This window comes from Miscanthus floridulus, chromosome 1 (genome assembly GCF_019320115.1).
Source record: "Miscanthus floridulus cultivar M001 chromosome 1, ASM1932011v1, whole genome shotgun sequence".
NCBI classification, from domain to species: Eukaryota; Viridiplantae; Streptophyta; class Magnoliopsida; order Poales; family Poaceae; genus Miscanthus; species Miscanthus floridulus.
In genome coordinates, this window is record NC_089580.1 from 167,605,517 (window position 1) to 167,623,201 (window position 17,685).

The 17,685-nt window shown below is 47.3% G+C and overlaps 1 protein-coding gene across 1 annotated transcript; it reads left to right on the top strand.

Moving 5' to 3' along the window:
- Positions 1 to 17,006: 17,006 nt before the first annotated feature.
- Positions 17,007 to 17,387, top strand: LOC136466870 (uncharacterized mitochondrial protein AtMg00810-like). The gene has a single exon (XM_066465388.1). The coding sequence runs from the start codon at positions 17,007 to 17,009 to the stop codon at positions 17,385 to 17,387; it is 381 nt and encodes a 126-aa protein (XP_066321485.1).
- Positions 17,388 to 17,685: the final 298 nt, after the last annotated feature.

Genomic DNA, 17,685 nt, shown 5'->3' on the forward strand with positions numbered 1-17,685 from the left:
TGGTCTCACTTGTGAAAACTCACTAAAAGTAGAAAATGAGACCCTCAAGAAGGAGGTGAATGAGCTCACTCGTGCCTTAGGCAATGCCTATGGTGGAGATGTCCGCTTGCTCAAGTGCTTGGGTAGCCAAAGGTTTTCTCTCAACAAAGAGGGATTAGGCTATACCCCCAAGAAAGACAAGGCGGCCTTTGTCACTCCCAAAGCTAGCTTTGTGAAGGGCAATGGTTGGTTTTGCAATAGATGCAAGCAAGTTGGGCATATAGAGCAATATTGCAAGATTAACAAGAACAAGCTACCTAATGTATCCTCAATTAAATTTGATTCTTTTTACATGCTTTTTAAGGGTGCTAATGGTGTAAAGGCTAAGTTCATTGTTACACCAATTGTGGGCCCAAAGAAGAAGGCCATTTGGGTACCAAAGACCTTGGTAACTAACCTACAAGAACCCAAGCAAGTTTGGGTATCTAAAAAGAATTGATCTTCTTTTATAGGTCAATTATAAAGCCGGAGGAATGCATTGGGTGCTTGATAGTGGGTGCACACAACACATGACCGGTGATCCAAAAATGTTCAATTCAATCAATGAAAACAAGAGCAATGGGATTGATAGTATCACATTTGGTGACAATGACAAAGGCAAGGTCAAAGGGCTTGGTAAGATTGCAATATCCAATGACTTGAGCATTTCCAACATGCTACTAGTAGAGAGCTTGAACTTCAACTTATTGTCGGTAGCTCGATTATGTGATCTTGGTTTCAAGTGCATATTTGGTGTGGATGATGTAGAGATCATAAGTGTAGATGACTCTAACTTGATATTAAAAGGATTTAGATATAAGAATCTATACTTAGTTGATTTCAATGCTAGAGAAGCTCAATTGACAATATGTTTGATCACTAAGTCTAGCATGGGTTGGTTATGGCATAGAAGACTTGGTCATATTGGAATGAAACAATTGAACAAGTTGATTAAGCATGACTTAGTTAGAGGCTTAAAAGATGTCACATTTAAGAAGGATAAGCTATGTAGTGCATGTCAAGCCAGAAACTAAGTTGGTAACACACATCCTAAGAAGAGCATGATGAGCACATCTAAGGCATTTGAGTTGATGCACATGGACTTGTTTGGACCAACCACATACACTAGCATTGGTGGAAAACAAATATGGATTTGTGATTGTGGATGATTTCACTAGATATACATGGGTATTCTTTCTAGTGGACAAGAGTGATGTGTTTGCAACATTCAAATCATTTATCAAAGGCATTCACAATGAGTTTGAAACAACCATCAAGAAAGTAACAAGTGACAATGATAGTGAGTTCAAGAATACAAGAATTGATGAATTATATGATGAATTTGGAATTAGACATCAATTCTCAGCCAAGTACACTCCACAATCAAATGGCTTAGTTGAAAGGAAGAATAAACTTTGATTGACATGGCAAGATCAATGTTGAGTGAGTACAATGTGAGTCATTCATTTTGGGCCGAAGCAATCAACATGGCTTACTATTATAGCAACCGACTCTATTATCACCCCATGATGGAAAAGACACCTTATGAGCTATTGAATGGAAGAAAGCCCAACAGAGCATACTTTTGGGTTTTTGGTTGCAAATGCTACATATTGAAGAAAGGCACTAGATTAAGCAAGTTTGAAAAGAAATGTGATGAAGGTTTCTTGCTTGGTTACTCCACTACTAGCAAGGCTTATAGAGTTTGGAATTTGGCTAGTGGTACTCTTGAGGAGGTTCATGATGTGGAATTTGATGAAACAAATGGTTTCCAAGAGGAAGATGAGAATCTAGATGATGTAAAAGGCACTCAATTGATCAATGCAATGAAGAACATGGACATTGGTGATATAAGGCCTAGAGAGGTGATTGATGTTGAAGATGACAAGAATCAAGTGCCCTCTAACTCAAATATACAAGCTAGTGGTTCTCATGATCAAGTTCAAGCAAGAACTAGTGATGACAAAATGCAAGATCAACAACAAGTGGCTAGTTCATTATCTCAACCAAGTGATCAATCTAATGCAAGCAATCAAGTGCAAGTGCTCTAACCAACCAATGTTGCAAGAGATCATCCATTAGACACTATAATTGATGATATTTCAAGAGGTGTGTAAACTAGATCAAGATTGACCTTATTTTGTGAGCATTTCTCTTTTGTGTCATCCATTAAACCTAAGAAGATAGATGAAGCTTTGAAGAATGTTGATTGGGTCAATGCTATGCATGAAGAGCTAAACAACTTCACAAGAAATTAAGTATGGGAGTTAGTTGAGAGACCTAAGGATCATAATGTGATTAAAACCAAGTGGGTCTTTCGGAACAAGCAAGATCAAGATGGGATAGTAATAAGGAATAAAGCAAGATTAGTAGCTCAAGGTTACACTCAAGTTGAAGGTCTTGACTTTGGAGCAACATATGCCCCGGTTGCAAGATTGGAAGCAATTAGGATCTTGTTAGCCTATGCTTGTGCCCACAACATCAAGTTGTACCAAATGGATGTGAAGAGTGCATTTCTCAATGGGTACATCAATGAGCTTGTTTATGTTGAACAACCTCCTGGTTTTGAAGATGAAAAGAAACCCAACCATGTTTACAAGTTGAGAAAGGCTTTGTATGGATTGAAACAAGCACCTAGAGCATGGCATGAGAGATTGAGAGATTTCCTACTCTCTAAGGGATTTAAGATGGGAAAGGTTGACACTACTCTCTTCACCAAGAAGCCTGAAAATGACTTGTTTGTAATGCAAATCTATGTTGATGATATCATATTTGGGTCAACAAATCAAGATTTTTGTAAGGAGTTTGGCAAGATGATGGCAAGTGAGTTTGAGATGTCCATGATTGGAGAGCTTAGCTACTTCCTTGGTCTTCAAATCAAGCAAATGAAGAATTGCACATTTGTGAGTCAAGGCAAGTATATCAAGGACATACTCAAGAAGTTTGGAATGGATGATAGTAAAGCTATTAGTACACCAATGGGGACAAGTGGAAGCTTTGATAGTGATGCTAGTGGCAACATGGTGGATCAAAAGATGTATCGGTCTATGATTGGAAGCCTACTCTATGTGACCGCATCAAGGCCGGATGTGATGTTTAGTGTATGCATGTATGCTAGATTCCAAGCCTCACCAAGAGAAAGTCATTTAAAAGCAACAAAGAGAATATTGAGATACTTGAAGCATACATAAAATGTTGGATTGTGGTATCCCAAAGGAGCAAGATTTGAGTTGATTGGATATTCGGACTCCGATTATGCGGGATGCAAAGTTGAGAGAAAGAGCACATCGGGCACATGTCAACTATTGGGAAGATCACTTATGTCTTGGTCATCAAAGAAGCAAAATAGTGTTGCATTATCAACCGCCGAAGTCGAATACATATCCGTCGGTAGTTGTTGTGCACAAATACTTTGGATGAAGGCCACTTTGAGTGACTTTGGAATTAAGTTCAAGAAAGTGACATTGCTATGTGACAATGAGAGTGCAATCAAGTTAACCAATAATCTGGTTCAACATGCAAGAACAAAGCACATTGATGTCTGCCACCATTTTATAAAAAATCACCAACAAAAATGGGACATTTGCATTGAGAGTGTAGGCACCGAAGATCAACTTGCCGATATATTCACCAAGCCATTGGATGAGAAAAGGTTTTGCAAGCTAAGGAATGAGTTGAACATATTGGATTTCTCAAATATGTGTTGATGCACCCCCACTCATATGACATGCCTCTCCTTTAAGCAATCCAAGGTAAAAGTTGATTGGCATGGCATACATCCTTGCTAAAGACATGTTTAGTGCATCTAGTCATCTCTCCATTTTTTAGGCTCATTCATGAAAATCAAATAAATTTGATGATTGTATGGTACCACTATTGCTTCTATGCTTATTTTGATCTAGTGGTAGCGTATGACATGTTTGTGGACTTGTAAACCTAGTGTTTGATCTAGAAAATGAGCTCTAAGTGTTTAACTCAACATGGTATAAGATAACCCTTATTTGGAGGTGTGAAGAAGCTTGTCCTTGGATCAAACCGAGTTAAATATATTTCATAAATGATCTAGATTGAACCAAATTTGGGAAAATGATCCTTACCCCATTGATTGACATTGATAATCCTAACCTATCTATTTTTTAAACTGTTGTGGTCATTGATGACAAAGGGGGAGAAATAGTGTACAAAGATAGTAAATAGACACCAAAAGGGAGAATTTGACATAGGGGAGAGATATGACAAAGGAAAGGAATCAATTAAAATTTTGAGCACACAAGTAGGGGGAGCAAGCTCATGAACTTGTATGGTGCATTTGAATATGCATTTCATATGTTTTCTTGCATGGCACAAGTTGTAAATTTCGATATCCATGCTTGTGTGGTGTATGCTAGTTGTAGGTTTGAATGATGAAATGAAAAACTAGCATGCATAGGTTATCTAGTGATTTCCTTTCAAGTGTTGTTTCCAAGTGGTATCAAGCCAACCATGATGCTAAGGATGGTATAATGGTGCACTCCGATAGGTATCACGCTTCAAAGGTCCATCTTTTATACCTTAGCATCATTTGGTAGACATTGACTCCTATATTTCCTATCCAAGCATATGTGCAAGCTACAATCCAAACTCTTAGCACATATGTAGGGGAGCAATTGCTACCATTTGGGGTTCATAAAACTTGTCCATATCCTTTTACACATGGTAAATATGCTTGGGCAAGCAACATGGATTCAATTGAATTTCAATTCATATCTTTGTGAAAGGGTTGTCATCAATTACCAAAAAGGGGGAGATTGAAAGCACTAGTTTGGTTTTGGTGAATTGATAAAACCCTAAGTGCTAACCAGTTTATCAAGTGATCATGAGATAGATAGCACACTCCAAGTGATGAAGCAAATGAAGATCATAGCATGATGATGATGATACCATGATGATGATCAAGTGCTTGGACTTGAAAAGAAGAAAGAGAAAAACAAAAAGCTCAAGGCAAAGATATAAACTATAGGAGCTATTTTGTTTTAGTGATCAAGACACTTAGAGAGTGTGATCACATTTAGGATTGATAGCCGTACTATTAAGAGGGGTGAAACTCGTATCGGAATGCGGTTATCAAAGTGCCACTAGATGCTCTAACTCATTGCATATGCATTTAGGATCTAGTGGAGTGCTAACACCCTTGAAAATGTTTATGAAAATATGCTAACACATGTGCACAAGGTGATACACTTGGTGGTTGGCACATTTGATCAAGGGTGGTGAAGTTTGGGAGCAAGGGTAAGAAACTCCACCAGCGGAGTGTCCGGCTGTAGAGTGTGGACAATCCGACGGTGCCACCAGCGCCCTAGACAGAAAAGACAGAGGTCACTGGGAGTGACCGGACGTTGGCCACGATTAGACCGGCGCATCCGGTGAGATGTATCAACGAAGACGCTGGCATTGGTCAAACGACCGGATGCTGGGTAGCTATATGACCAGACGCTGGTAGGATGCGTCCGATCAGAGCTGATGTACGCTGACTTGAGGTGCATAGAGGAGACGTTGAATGACCGGACGCTGGGTAAGTCCGATCGGGCATGACCGGACGCGTCCGATCATGAAAATTCGTGTTTGGAACCTTACTGGAAACGACCGGACGCTGAGGTCCAGCGTCCGGTCACTTTCTAACTGACGCGTCCGGTCATCACTTGACCGTTAAAATTGGGTGATCGGCACTTGTAGCCGATGACACGTGGCGCACATCGCACGACCGGACGCTGAGGTCCAGCGTCCGGTCAATCTGACCAGAGCGTCCGGTCGGCCCGTGTTCAGTGCAGTAAGGAGCCCAACGACTCTATTTCATGGGGCTTCTATTTAAGCCCCATGGTCAGCTCAAGCTCACTCTCTTGCACATTTTTATTGACATAGCAACCTTATGAGCTTAGGCAAAGCCCTCCCACTCATCTCCATCATTGATCCATCATCTTTGTGAGATTGGGAGAGAATCCAAGTGCATTGCTTGAGTGATTGCATCTAGAGGCACTTGGTATTTGTGTTGCGCTGTGGATTTTACTTGTTACTCTTGGTGGTTGCCACCACCTAGATGGCTCGGTGCAGCGGTGGAGGATCAGCACGAGTTGGTGATTGTTCGTGGCCGTCTCTGGTGATTGTGAGGGGAGTTGTACCTTCCCCGATGGAGTGCCAAAAGGTAACTCTAGTAAATTGCTCGTGTCATTGAGTTACCTCACTTGTGGGTAGGTTCTTGCGGTGTCCAATCATGTGGACAAGGTTTGTAAAACACCTCTTAGCCGCCGAACCACTAAGTGTTGGTCGACACAATGGGGACTAGCGTGTTGGCAAGCACATGAACCTTAGGAGAAAAATCGGTTGTCTCTTGCCATTTGATATTCTCCCGGTGATTGGTTTCATATACATCTTGTGATTGATTCATTCCTCTACACCACGGTATAACCATCCTACTCACTCGTTTACATTCTTGCAAATTAGTTGTAGCAAGCTCTTTAGTGTAATTAGATTTGAGAGCTTGCTTTGCTATTTAAGTTTGCTTAGTGGAGCTCTTTAGAGTAGAAAGATTGAGAGCTCTTAGTGAGTAGTATCATAGCAAATTGTGTGTCTAGCTATCATTGCAACTAGAATTATTGGATAGGTGGCTTGCAACCCTTATAGAGCTAGAGCAAGTTTGCATTTCGCTATTTATCATACTAATCAAATTGCTCTAGTTGATTTGTAGTTTTTTTAAAATAGGCTATTCACCCCCCTCTAGCCATATTAGGACCTTTCAGCCAGCCACGTCCCCACTGCTGCGCTATGGTACGCGCTCGCGCATGCTGCACGCATCCAGACACGCTACCCACCCGACGTCGCCGCTCGCTCACTAGCGGAGGCCAGTGGAGGCGAAGTTAGGCACTGGCCCCCCATTCATTCCCACTTTGGCCACTACAACTCTAAATTAGCTCTGTGACTAACGCCTAGAAGTAGGAAAGTTAACATGCATCCACTATAAAACATCTAAGCCTACATCAGTCGGTTATGCTAGATGTAAGCTAATACTCTCAAAATTGTACGCTTGTAGCTTGACTAGCCCCTGCTTTGTTTGGCTCCATGCTCCGCCACTACGCTCGCTGGCCGTCTGGCGATTACTGCTGCTCAGTCTGCTCCGCTATTGCGCGCCAAGCTTTCGACTCGCGTGCACACACGCACGCACTGGGGTCCATCGAACCTGGATGCTGCCTCCTCTGTCACATTCGTCTGTGTCACTATCGCTGTCGCGTCTGCTTGCATGTTTGGCTCATCCGAACCAATGTCCACTCTCCTGAGCGCTCACGCGCACCGCCTGCACGGACTTCAATGCTCCCATTAACGTAGCGTAGCTACACACGCGTGGGACGACTGCCTCACTACGCCTTCACAATCGTGTCCGCTACCACGCTCAGCGCCGAGCCTAACTTCCCTGTTTCATAGTCGCCGTGTCACAGAGCTTCGGTCGTGCGCCAGAATGCCAAACTCATGCGCACGTCTGAGGGTCGCGATGATGTCCTGCGTCATGCCAAGCCCACTGCTGTTGTAGTCATACGCTGTCGACAGCCTCAGTTGGAGTTTCCCCACCGTCGAATCCATTTAGCCAAACATCATCGCTCACCAAATTGGCTGAGGTGTAGTCCATCCCTTTCCAATTCAGCGTTCGCCTAAATAGCTAGAGTGGTTAGCTTCCTATTGGAGTCATCATGATGGGTTTACTTCCTACGGTGAGGTAATGGGGAGAATTTCCCCTCAGTGGGCTACCATGGCCGACAAGACAGAGTTCTCAGCCAGGGCACTGCTCCTTGCTCGTTTGTTTCAATCGGGACGGTGGTTGCCTCTCCTTGACTCATTTTCCTCGTCCGTGCAGTGGCTCCGCTGATGGTGCTGTAGATCGCCGGGGACGTCCTCTCGGTGGTCGGCATGAAGCGGAACCTCACTCGAGCAGGCGAGCAGAGCAAGTAGAGCAGCCAGTGGTGCGTACTGTTGCTCTTAGCTTGTTGACGTCATCTCTGTGTTATCCCTATGTCACACATGTTATAGGGTCGTTTTCTTGTAGAAAAATAAATCCGTGAATACATTAGAAATACGCACATGGCCCGTGCTTCCGCCTGGGCCAGCCACGTCCACACCCTCGCTTGTTGGGCCAGCTCACGCTAGAGCCCTTGCCCCCGCCATGGGCCGGCCTGCCCGCATAGCGCTCGGTCCACTGCCGCGCTGGGCCGTGCTCACGTCTGTGCTCGCCGCTTGCTGGGCCGCTCACGCACGCCCCCGCTCGCGCGTGCGCCCCGCCTTGCTGGGCCGAGCGACGTGCAGGTTGTGCCGCGCTGTGAATTGTGTTTTCCAATTTCCAGTAGATTGTAAATGTTTATTCAATATAGTTTCTAGCTGAACTTTGATAAATTGTATTAAATCTTGTAGATGTCCAAAAATAGTGAAACCAAGTTTGTTAGGTTCACAAAAATGCCATCTATCTATTAGTGTAGTTAGTTTACAGTTAACTGTGATGATAATGGGCTCATAAATCCAAACTAGAGAGCTTAGTATTATGTAGATTAATAATTGTAGGAATTTTTGTGGTAGATTAGTGAGAGATATGGCTATGAAAATTTTACAGTAGGCTCACTAGATTATTATGTACTTGCTGTAAATTTTATAGCCCTAGAGTAAGATGATAAATAGAGTAGCCATTATCATTGCTTTGTCATATATAGCATAAATCAGCATTAGGAGTAAGAATACATGTAGTTGCTATAATAATAATGAATGTCATACTTCAAACTTGTTGTCGGTAACAAGAGATAGCTTAATACCGTGGTCGGTAACACTAGCTTAGTAGTAGACAGATGTACTTTTATTTTAAGAGCTATTGTTGCTATATTACTAAGTATTGCATCATTATGTCATGCATGTATATCACGAGTTGGTTGAGTTCGTGCCCGTCGATGAACTGGAGTATGACAAGGTGATCGAGGAGTATGAGGAGGAGATCCTCGTGCAGGAGGGAGCCCCAGAGCTTGTTGGTGCTGACATTGCTGACCCGTCGCCTGCCCAAGGCAAGCCTTGGTGCATAACCCCTATTTTAAATGATCATTGAATATATATCTATGATGTGCATTTACGTTACAGGCATCTTATGGAAACTACATGCATAAATATATCTACCTATGAGTCCTACTAGTATAGGTCGAGTAGTTGCTATGCTTAGGAAATCGGTAGGGTGAGTAACCTGTCGTTACTCACAAGTAGGTGATAAACATGATCACTCATGATAAAATGGTAAAGGTAAATGGTGACTAGGTAGGGATATGGTTTGGGTATTGGTGGGTGTAAAGGGTTGTGTCCTGCGGCCAACAGGGCATGGCTCGGTTACACTTTTTTCCTATCTAAGTCGATTAAGGACCGGTCGTTGCATACGACATCGTGGGCAAGTCACGGATTTATTGTCCCGAGCGCATACTTGGGTATGGGCGTAGGGAAGACTTGTTGCTCTCTTGTCATGGATCCAGCTCTTTCTGGATCAACTGATGGGAGGCAGGATGGTGGAGGTCCTTACACCGCATTGAGTCTGGGACTCAAGAGTGGGGGCTTGGAGTCCAATTGGATGGGGACCTGAACACCCAGGACAAGAGGGCAATGGGTTAGTCCTGCTTGTGCCTAGGGTACAAGTGGGGTGTGTGTTTTTGGGGCACCCAACTGGGCACATTAATTCGTGAATCACCAGGCGATTCGGTATGGCTTATCTCGTGTTTAGCACCGTAGTAAGAACTAAAAGTTGAAAGGAGAAGAAATGGAACTGATTGCTCAACTATTGCTTAAAAGTAGAACAGGTGCTTATATAGACTAGATAGATAATAACTTAATATGGCTGATAATAATAACATAAATAAGGACCCACTTTTAGTATTGTGTTCTGCTAAAAGAAATGAGCAAACCATAAAGCTTATCATATTCCTTGGAGTCAGAAAATTATTCCCATTAGTCAGATAAGTCTTGCGAGTACATTGTGTACTCAGGGTTTATTAAATTATTCTCATTAGTCGGATAAGTCTTGCGAGTATATTGTGTACTCAGGGTTTATTTACTCCTGTTGTAATTGATGCATGAGAAGTACCCTTGTTTGGAGGATTCTTCTGGTGGGCTCAGAAGGATCCTCGTTCTTATTGCTAGATGTTTATTTTAAATTCTATTGTTTATCATTTCACACTTTGACATTTGGTGTTGTAATAATGTACTTTTAAGAAACTTTGATGTATGAAATGGACAAGTATTGTAACTCGTTCTCATTATTGGATCCTTGGGAAAAATGTGGATCTTTCAGGTTCTTCCTTGGGGTGTGCTCGATGGATACCGCCCGTTGTAGCTTGCTTTCGGGGTGCTTAGTGTCTGGTGGAAGACAAGCACCTCCGTAAGCATGCTATTTTGGGTGGTTCTACCACACGAAACATGACCGACCCCTATCAGACCCTAAGGGGATTGGGGGCTCGAGCTGCGCGATCCAAGATCGAGAGACCGAGGTTCGAAGGCTAACCCACGAAGGGTCCAGGGCCACCTCGTGTCAAACAAGAGCCAGGAAAAAAACATAGATGAGCCTCAGCAGCCTTTGCCTAACCTGCATTGAGGCGGATAGGGTCATCTCAACCTTCTAGTTCAATCTAGCCTTTAGCCAAGCCCATAGAATCTCCATTGAGGGGGAATCTGTTGGAAGGTGGGTCAAGGAGCAATGGTACGCCACCCGGGGGCTTTGTCGACCCTATCGCAAAGCAATGGGATCAAATTTTGTCTGAACATCCCCGTTAGCAAGCTCATAAAGCACGTCACTTGAGCCATCGAGGCAAGCGGTGTCGCCTTAACTCCTCCAGTTGCCAAAACCATGGATGGGGCGACAATCACGAAACAAGCCAACCCTTGACTGAACCCCCGCCACTCGTGGGGGCTCGAGGAAGGTCAGCCAGCAATGAGACCAAATGCATGGTCACACAGTGATCGCCAAAATCCTAAGTAAGGGGTACGTGCAAATGCAAGAGTAAGTTCACTACCCTCGCTTCGGTCTCCAATAACATCCAGCTCCAGCGACCGCAAGGGGTCAAATCTCACTTGGGGGCTGATAAAGGTATGAATACCTCCTTTCTTTTTTTGAAATAGTCATCACATTAGACCTTTTCCTCGTGTCAAGACTGGCGGCAAGGTTCGGGGGAACAGATATGTAAGACTGCAAAAAGCTCGCGCCTAGACGGCCATGGTAATTTTTCTCACTAGCACAATCAAAATTTCCCCCTAAACACCTCGGGCCCTATAGTCTTAACGAATGGAAAGATCGGATCATAAACCTTTTTTCAAATGCAAAAGGGGGAAAAGTAAGCTCAAATGAATGAAACAAAATTGCAAAATGAAATCACGGATCTGTTTTCAAACATGAAAGTACCGACACTTGTCCACATATTACAGATAAATGTTTATCAAACTTATTCAACTAACTACTTCCTCGAAGGGAGAACCATGTCTTTCAGCCTATTCACCAGGTTCCACGCATTGGGAGTCACCGCCTTCTCAATCTCATCCAGCTCAGAGTCTTCATAGCTAGGCGCGAAGCCGAGGCTCATTACCTCCAAGTTGATCTCCCGATCATAATGAGAGCGGGTAACAGTGAAGGTTTGGGTGATCCTAGCGTGAAAGGCATCCTCCTCAAGCTAGCCCACCCGCGCCGTGATACCCATGGCATGAGCCGCAAGTGAGCTAGTTTCCTCTGGCTACGCCACCCCTAGGTTATCAAAGACCACCCCAACGATGATGCATAGAAGATCGTGCTCATCACTCTTGGCCTGAAGAATCTCCCACACATCGGTGAGCTCCTTGCCTAGCCTGGTAGAGATGCTCTTGGCCTCCAACCTTTGGGTCACTGTGACTCCAAGATCCGCCCGGAGGGAGTTGACCACCTGACATGTCTCATCATGCTCTCGGATGGCCCAATCACGCTCCTCGTGGACCATGACGTGCTCCGAGCAGAGCGTTTCTACAGTCTGGAGCAGCTCGTCTCGCTCCCTGCGTAGCCGGGCAATCGCCTCAGCATCCTGATCTGCCCTCCGCTGTAGTGCCGTGGACCTGCCCTTGACTTTCAACTTGAGATCCCGCTCCATCTCTAGCTCTGCCAGGAGCTCAACAGCTCATTGACTGGCCTCGGTGTCCTTCTAGAGCAGCTCATCCCGCTCCTTTTGGACCTAGGCGAACGCCTCCTTGTCCTACTTCACCCTAGCCGACAGGTCCTTGAACCTCTTCTTGTCTTTGTCTAGGACACCCCACTTCCACGACCTCGGGACCTCTTCGATGAGGCACCCGGAGTACACCGGCAAGGGGGCAGCCATGTCGTCCTTGACATAAAACCACTATGAATGCCACCCCTTGTTGGAGGTCGACAGACGCATCAATGGGTAGTCGTTCACCCGATTGTTGCGTAGATGAATGCTGGCACATCCCATCGGCATGCTCAGCTCCTGCTTCCCAACCCGCTTCTTCGATAGGTTGACAGCAAAGAAATACCGCCACAAATCGAAGTGGGGACTAATCCCCAGGAACCCCTCACACAAGGTGATGAACGCCGCAATATGCTAGACCCCATTAGGATTAAGGTGCTGCAACTCCACCTGGTAGTACTCCAATAGCCCCCAAAGGAACTTATGAGCAGGTACGGCAAATCCCTGCTCATGGAACAAAGCAAAGGACATGACATACCCTTCGGGTGGCAATGGCTTTCCTCATCACTAGGCAGCCGCCACTCCTCGACGGTGGACAACAGACGAAGAAGGCCACGGCGGACGAGGCCTTCCACGCGCTGAGGGGTAATGTTGGATCTGCACCACAGCTCCATTGAAACAATGGAAAAGGGGGTGGATGCGAGCTCGATGGTGGCTGCAATATAGATGTGAGCTTGATGATGGTAGCAATATGGGTGCGGGAGGCCCAAGCAATTGGCGGTGGAGGTTGTAGATACGAAGGCGAAGAGGCAAAGTATGGAACCCTAGGGGCGAACCCCATGGTTTTATAGGGGCAATGAATGCGAGAAGAGCAACCATATGCCTCGATCTCCGAGCCTACCACGACACACCGCCACATCACGTCATGGGATACGCGCCCGTGATCCCTATCTTTTCCCACCAAAATTATGCCAAACGGTTCGCCTTCCCAAGCGGACTGAACTCTTTTCCCACAGAAGGGATATGGGTCAAAAAGCTTCTTTCTCGGCCCGCCTGGGCCCAGGAGTCCAAGGGACAGCCCAATAGTCTCGACGGTTGTCCCAACGAGGGATGGGCCCATGAGCGACTAGGACTTAGGTACACGAGCATCAGTGGGGCCTCGATCTGTAATCGTGCCCCAGCCAGGCTGACCCTGGATGAAATCCCCATGAACAGGATACCAGGGTTCCCTTAAAACTATCCAGTTGACAAAAACCGAATCTCACAGCCCTACCCACGAAGGGTCTGAAATTGCCCCGAGCGACTCAGCCCAAATCACCCAGGGGCTCGAGCGCTACACCTAACGGGTGCACTTGCGCGCACCCTCAGGCGAATCAAAATACCCCCAGGCAATTCTGCCCAAATCACCTAGGGGCTCGGGGGCTACACCAATTGGGTGCGCTCGCGCGCACCCTCTAGCAAGTCAAAACACCCCCGTGCGACTCTGTCCGAATCACCTAGGGGCTCGGGGGCTACTATCGGGGACCTAGTACCAGGCTACCTAATAAGGTGGAACTAATAACCATCGAACGTTGACACTTCCGGTTATACAATAACACTACCACGCTTCTTGCTCGAACGATGGAAGATTGGTTCTGCCTCGCACGACCACCGAGGGCTAGGCTCCACCTCGCCCGATGTTCGAGGGTGGGCTCCGCCTCGCCTGACGGCTAAGGGCTAGACTCTGCCTTCCCCGACCCCTAAGGGCTAGGCTCCACCTCACCCGATGGCTCAGGGCAGGCTCCGCCTCACCCAACATTTGAGGGCGGGCTCCGCCTCGCCCAACGGCTAAAGACTAGACTCTACCTCACCCGACGCTCAAGGACGGGCTCTGCCTCGCTCGATGACTGAGGGCTAGCTCCGCCTTGCCTGAAGACTGCACCCTGATCCTTCATAAAGACAAGCATAGGGTACGATGGGACATTCGAGTCAACCATAGTATCGAGGGCCATGCCCTGTACACCTACAGGAAGCCACCGCCAGGATACAATGGGACAAGCGCTTTGAGCCCTTTCCGACCTAATAGTGCCCAAACAGTGTTGTAGGCGTCGACTTTTATCCCACAGTGTTGTAGGCGCTGCCATCAATCCTTGGACATGGATACTAACACAAGCATGCGACAACCACTAAGATCCAAAATAGAATTCACATCACCTACAGTGACAGACGTAGGGTCACTTCCCCATCTACTCCCCGAAGGGTCATAGCTTGGCCCTCTAACACGCCGCACCATCCGCTAACGTAGGATGGGACGCACCCACTTGCTGACAGAAGCTAGGGCATGACCCTATAAGGATTAGCGAACATGCCATCCCTAACACAGTCTGCCATGTTAGCAGGGTAGGCACATGGGAAAAGGAAGACCCGGCTCCTCTGAAGGACCTTCTCTATATTTGTTTTTTCTCTTTCTCCCATCTATAACCCCTGCTCCCCCTTGGTCAATAAAAGGGAGGGCAGGGCACCCCACTAAGGGGACTGACTTTTGACGGATCCATTCAACATAACACATAGCCAAGTAGCAACCGAGCTCTTAGCGTCCTTTCGACCTTTCCATCAGAGACTTGGGACTCGTCCCTCTCTCGGCCGTTTGTACCCCCTACTATGAACCTTTTTTGGTACTAATAACATGAGCAATAGCAAATTGGATGTAGGGACATTCTGCCTGAACTAGTATAAATCTTGTGTCATTTAGTATACCATCCGAGTCTAACGCGCAACAATTATAAATTTACGAGCCGGTGTTTGTTCAAAACACCGATGGTATCATGCAGCGAATGCTCTCGAGCTCATCCACTGCGATCTCTGTGGGCTAGTCATGCCAGCCACAAATGGTGGTCGATGGTAGTTCCTCCTACTCGTGGATGATTGCAGTCGCTATATGTGGTTGCAACTCCTGACGAGCAAGAACGAGGCGGTGGAGGCGATCAAGAAGTTCAAGGCGCATGCGGAGGCGGAGAGCGGTAAGAAGCTACGTGTGTTGCAGACTGATCATGGTGGCGAATTCACTTCGGTGGAGTTCGCTGAGTAGTGCGCGGATCAGGGTGTGGTGCGACACCACACTGCGCATGTACTCGACACAGCAAAATGGCATGGTGAAGCAGTAGAACTAGACAGTGGTTGGCATGGCTCGATCCATGATGAAGGCCAAGAGCATGCCGGTAAGGTTCTAGGGTGAGGTGGTGACCATGGTGGTGTTCATCCTCAACCGCACGCCCACAAAGGCTCTGAAGGGTGTGACACTGTTCGAAGCTTGGTATGGGCGCAAGCCGAGCGTGTCCTTTCTCTGAAAGACAAAACATCGGCCACATCAGGAAGACAAAGCTCAGCTGCATCAGCCACGTTAGGAAGATGAAGTTGGTCCTCATCAAGCTAGAGGACAAGAGCACACCGATGGTGCTCCTAGGCTACGAGGAAGGTACCAAGGCATACTGGCTCTATGACCCACATGGAGGCAAGGTAGTTGTCTCACGCGACGTCATGTTCGACGAGAAGGCAGCCTAGGACTGGGACAGTCCGGGCATAGGGGAGGCTGGTGGCTTCACCAGCACATTTGTTGTCGAGCACTTGGTTATCCACGGTGGTGAAGATGCTAGACAGGAGGTGTTGACCATTCCAGTAACAGAGCCGAGCACTCCTAGGATGGTGCTGAGCACTCTAGGAGGGGTGCCGAGCACTCTAGGAGTGATGCCAAGCGGTCCTATAGTGGTGCCGACCACTCTAGGACTGGTGCCGAACATTCACATAGCGGAGCCAAGAGGTCTTGCAGTGGTGTCGACCACTCCAAGACTGGTGCTAAGCACTCCTGCAGTGGTGCCAACCACTCCAGAAGTGGTGACGAGCGATCTAGGAGTAGTGCCGAGCACTGCAACTAGGGTGTCGAGCAATCCAGTTGTTGTACCGACCACTCCGGTGGAACGGAAGACTCCATCGATGTCGATCGAGTTTGCCTCATGTGCAAGCGACCTCACTGAGTTCATGGATGCCTTCCACGACGGTGAGGAGGTGCGGTTCCATAGGCTGGATGACATCATCAGTGGCACAGGGTCCTCAGGCCTAGTGGGTCGGCTGCTCAATGACCCAGAGCTGCTTCTTATCAGTGTAGAGGAACCACCCATGTTAACGTTGGTCGAGCGTGATGCAAATTGGCGATGGGCGATGCTGGAGGAGATGAAGGCAATCGAGGAAAACGAGACTTGGGAGCTCATCGATCCACCTCTAGGATGTCGTCTGATCGACCTAAAGTAGGTGTACAAGGTCAAGCGGGACTAGCGCAGCGCCATTATCAAGCACAAGGCATGCCTTATCGCCCAAGGCTTTGTCCAGCGTGAGGGCATCAACTTCGAGAAAGCCTTTGCGCCGGTAGCGCACATGGAGTCTATCCAACTACTGCTAGCTTTGGCAGCACCGAAGGACTGGTGCGTCCATCACCTAGACATAAAATCAGCCTTCCTCAACGGTGAGCAGGCGGACACGGTCTTCGTTAGACAACCTCTGGGTTTCGCCGTCAAGGGGGCGGAGCACAGGGTGCTCCGACTACGCAAGGCACCCTACGGGCTACGGTAGGCCCTGCGAGCTTGGAACGCCAAGCTTGATGCCACGCTGGGCGAGCTTAGGTTCACGTGGTGCGCAACCAAGCACGCGCTCTACATGCGGTGACGGGGAAAGGAGGAGCTCGTCGTCGGCATGTATGTGGAAGACTTGATCATCATCAGCGCGCGTGCGGAGAACATCGACAGCTTCAATCGCGAGATGGTGGCTCATTTTCGAATGAGGGATCTCGGCGCGCTCTCCTACTACCTCGGCATCGAGATGAGAAAGGCGGAGGAGGCGCTCATGCTCGGTCAGAGCGCGTACGCCTTGAAGCTGTTAGAGCAGAGCAGCATGGCTGAGTGCAAGCCATGCGTAACTCCAATGGAGGAGCGGCTGAAGCTGACGAAGGCCAGTACTGCGGCCAAGGTAGATGCAACACTCTATCGGAGCATCATCGGTGGTCTATGCTACCTAGTCCACACGAGGTCGGACATTACGTTCACCGTGGGCTACATCAGCCGCTTCATAGAGGATCCCCGAGAGGATCACCGGGCCATGGTGAAATGGCTAGTGCGCTATGTCAAGAGGACGGTGGATTAGGGGATCGTCTTCCCCAAGACCGGCAAAAGTGGGCTGCATTTCACTGTGTTCAGCAATGCAGACATGGCGGGGGACATCGACAGATGGTGGAGCACCTCTGACGTGCTCGTCTTCCTCGGGTCGGCTCTAATCTCATGGCTATCGCTGAAACAGAAGATGGTGGCGCTGTCCACGTGCGAGGTAGAGTACATGGCGGTGGCCACAGTGGCATGCCAAGCTGTGTGGCTACGTCGGCTGCTGAACAAGCTGACCGGTGTGGAAGCTCACCCACCAGCACTGATGGTGAATAACCAGCCCG

What these genes read in the sequence shown, in the direction of transcription:
- LOC136466870 (XM_066465388.1), top strand. Translation starts at nt 17,007, where the DNA reads ATGGTGGCTCATTTTCGAATGAGGGATCTCGGCGCGCTCTCCTACTAC.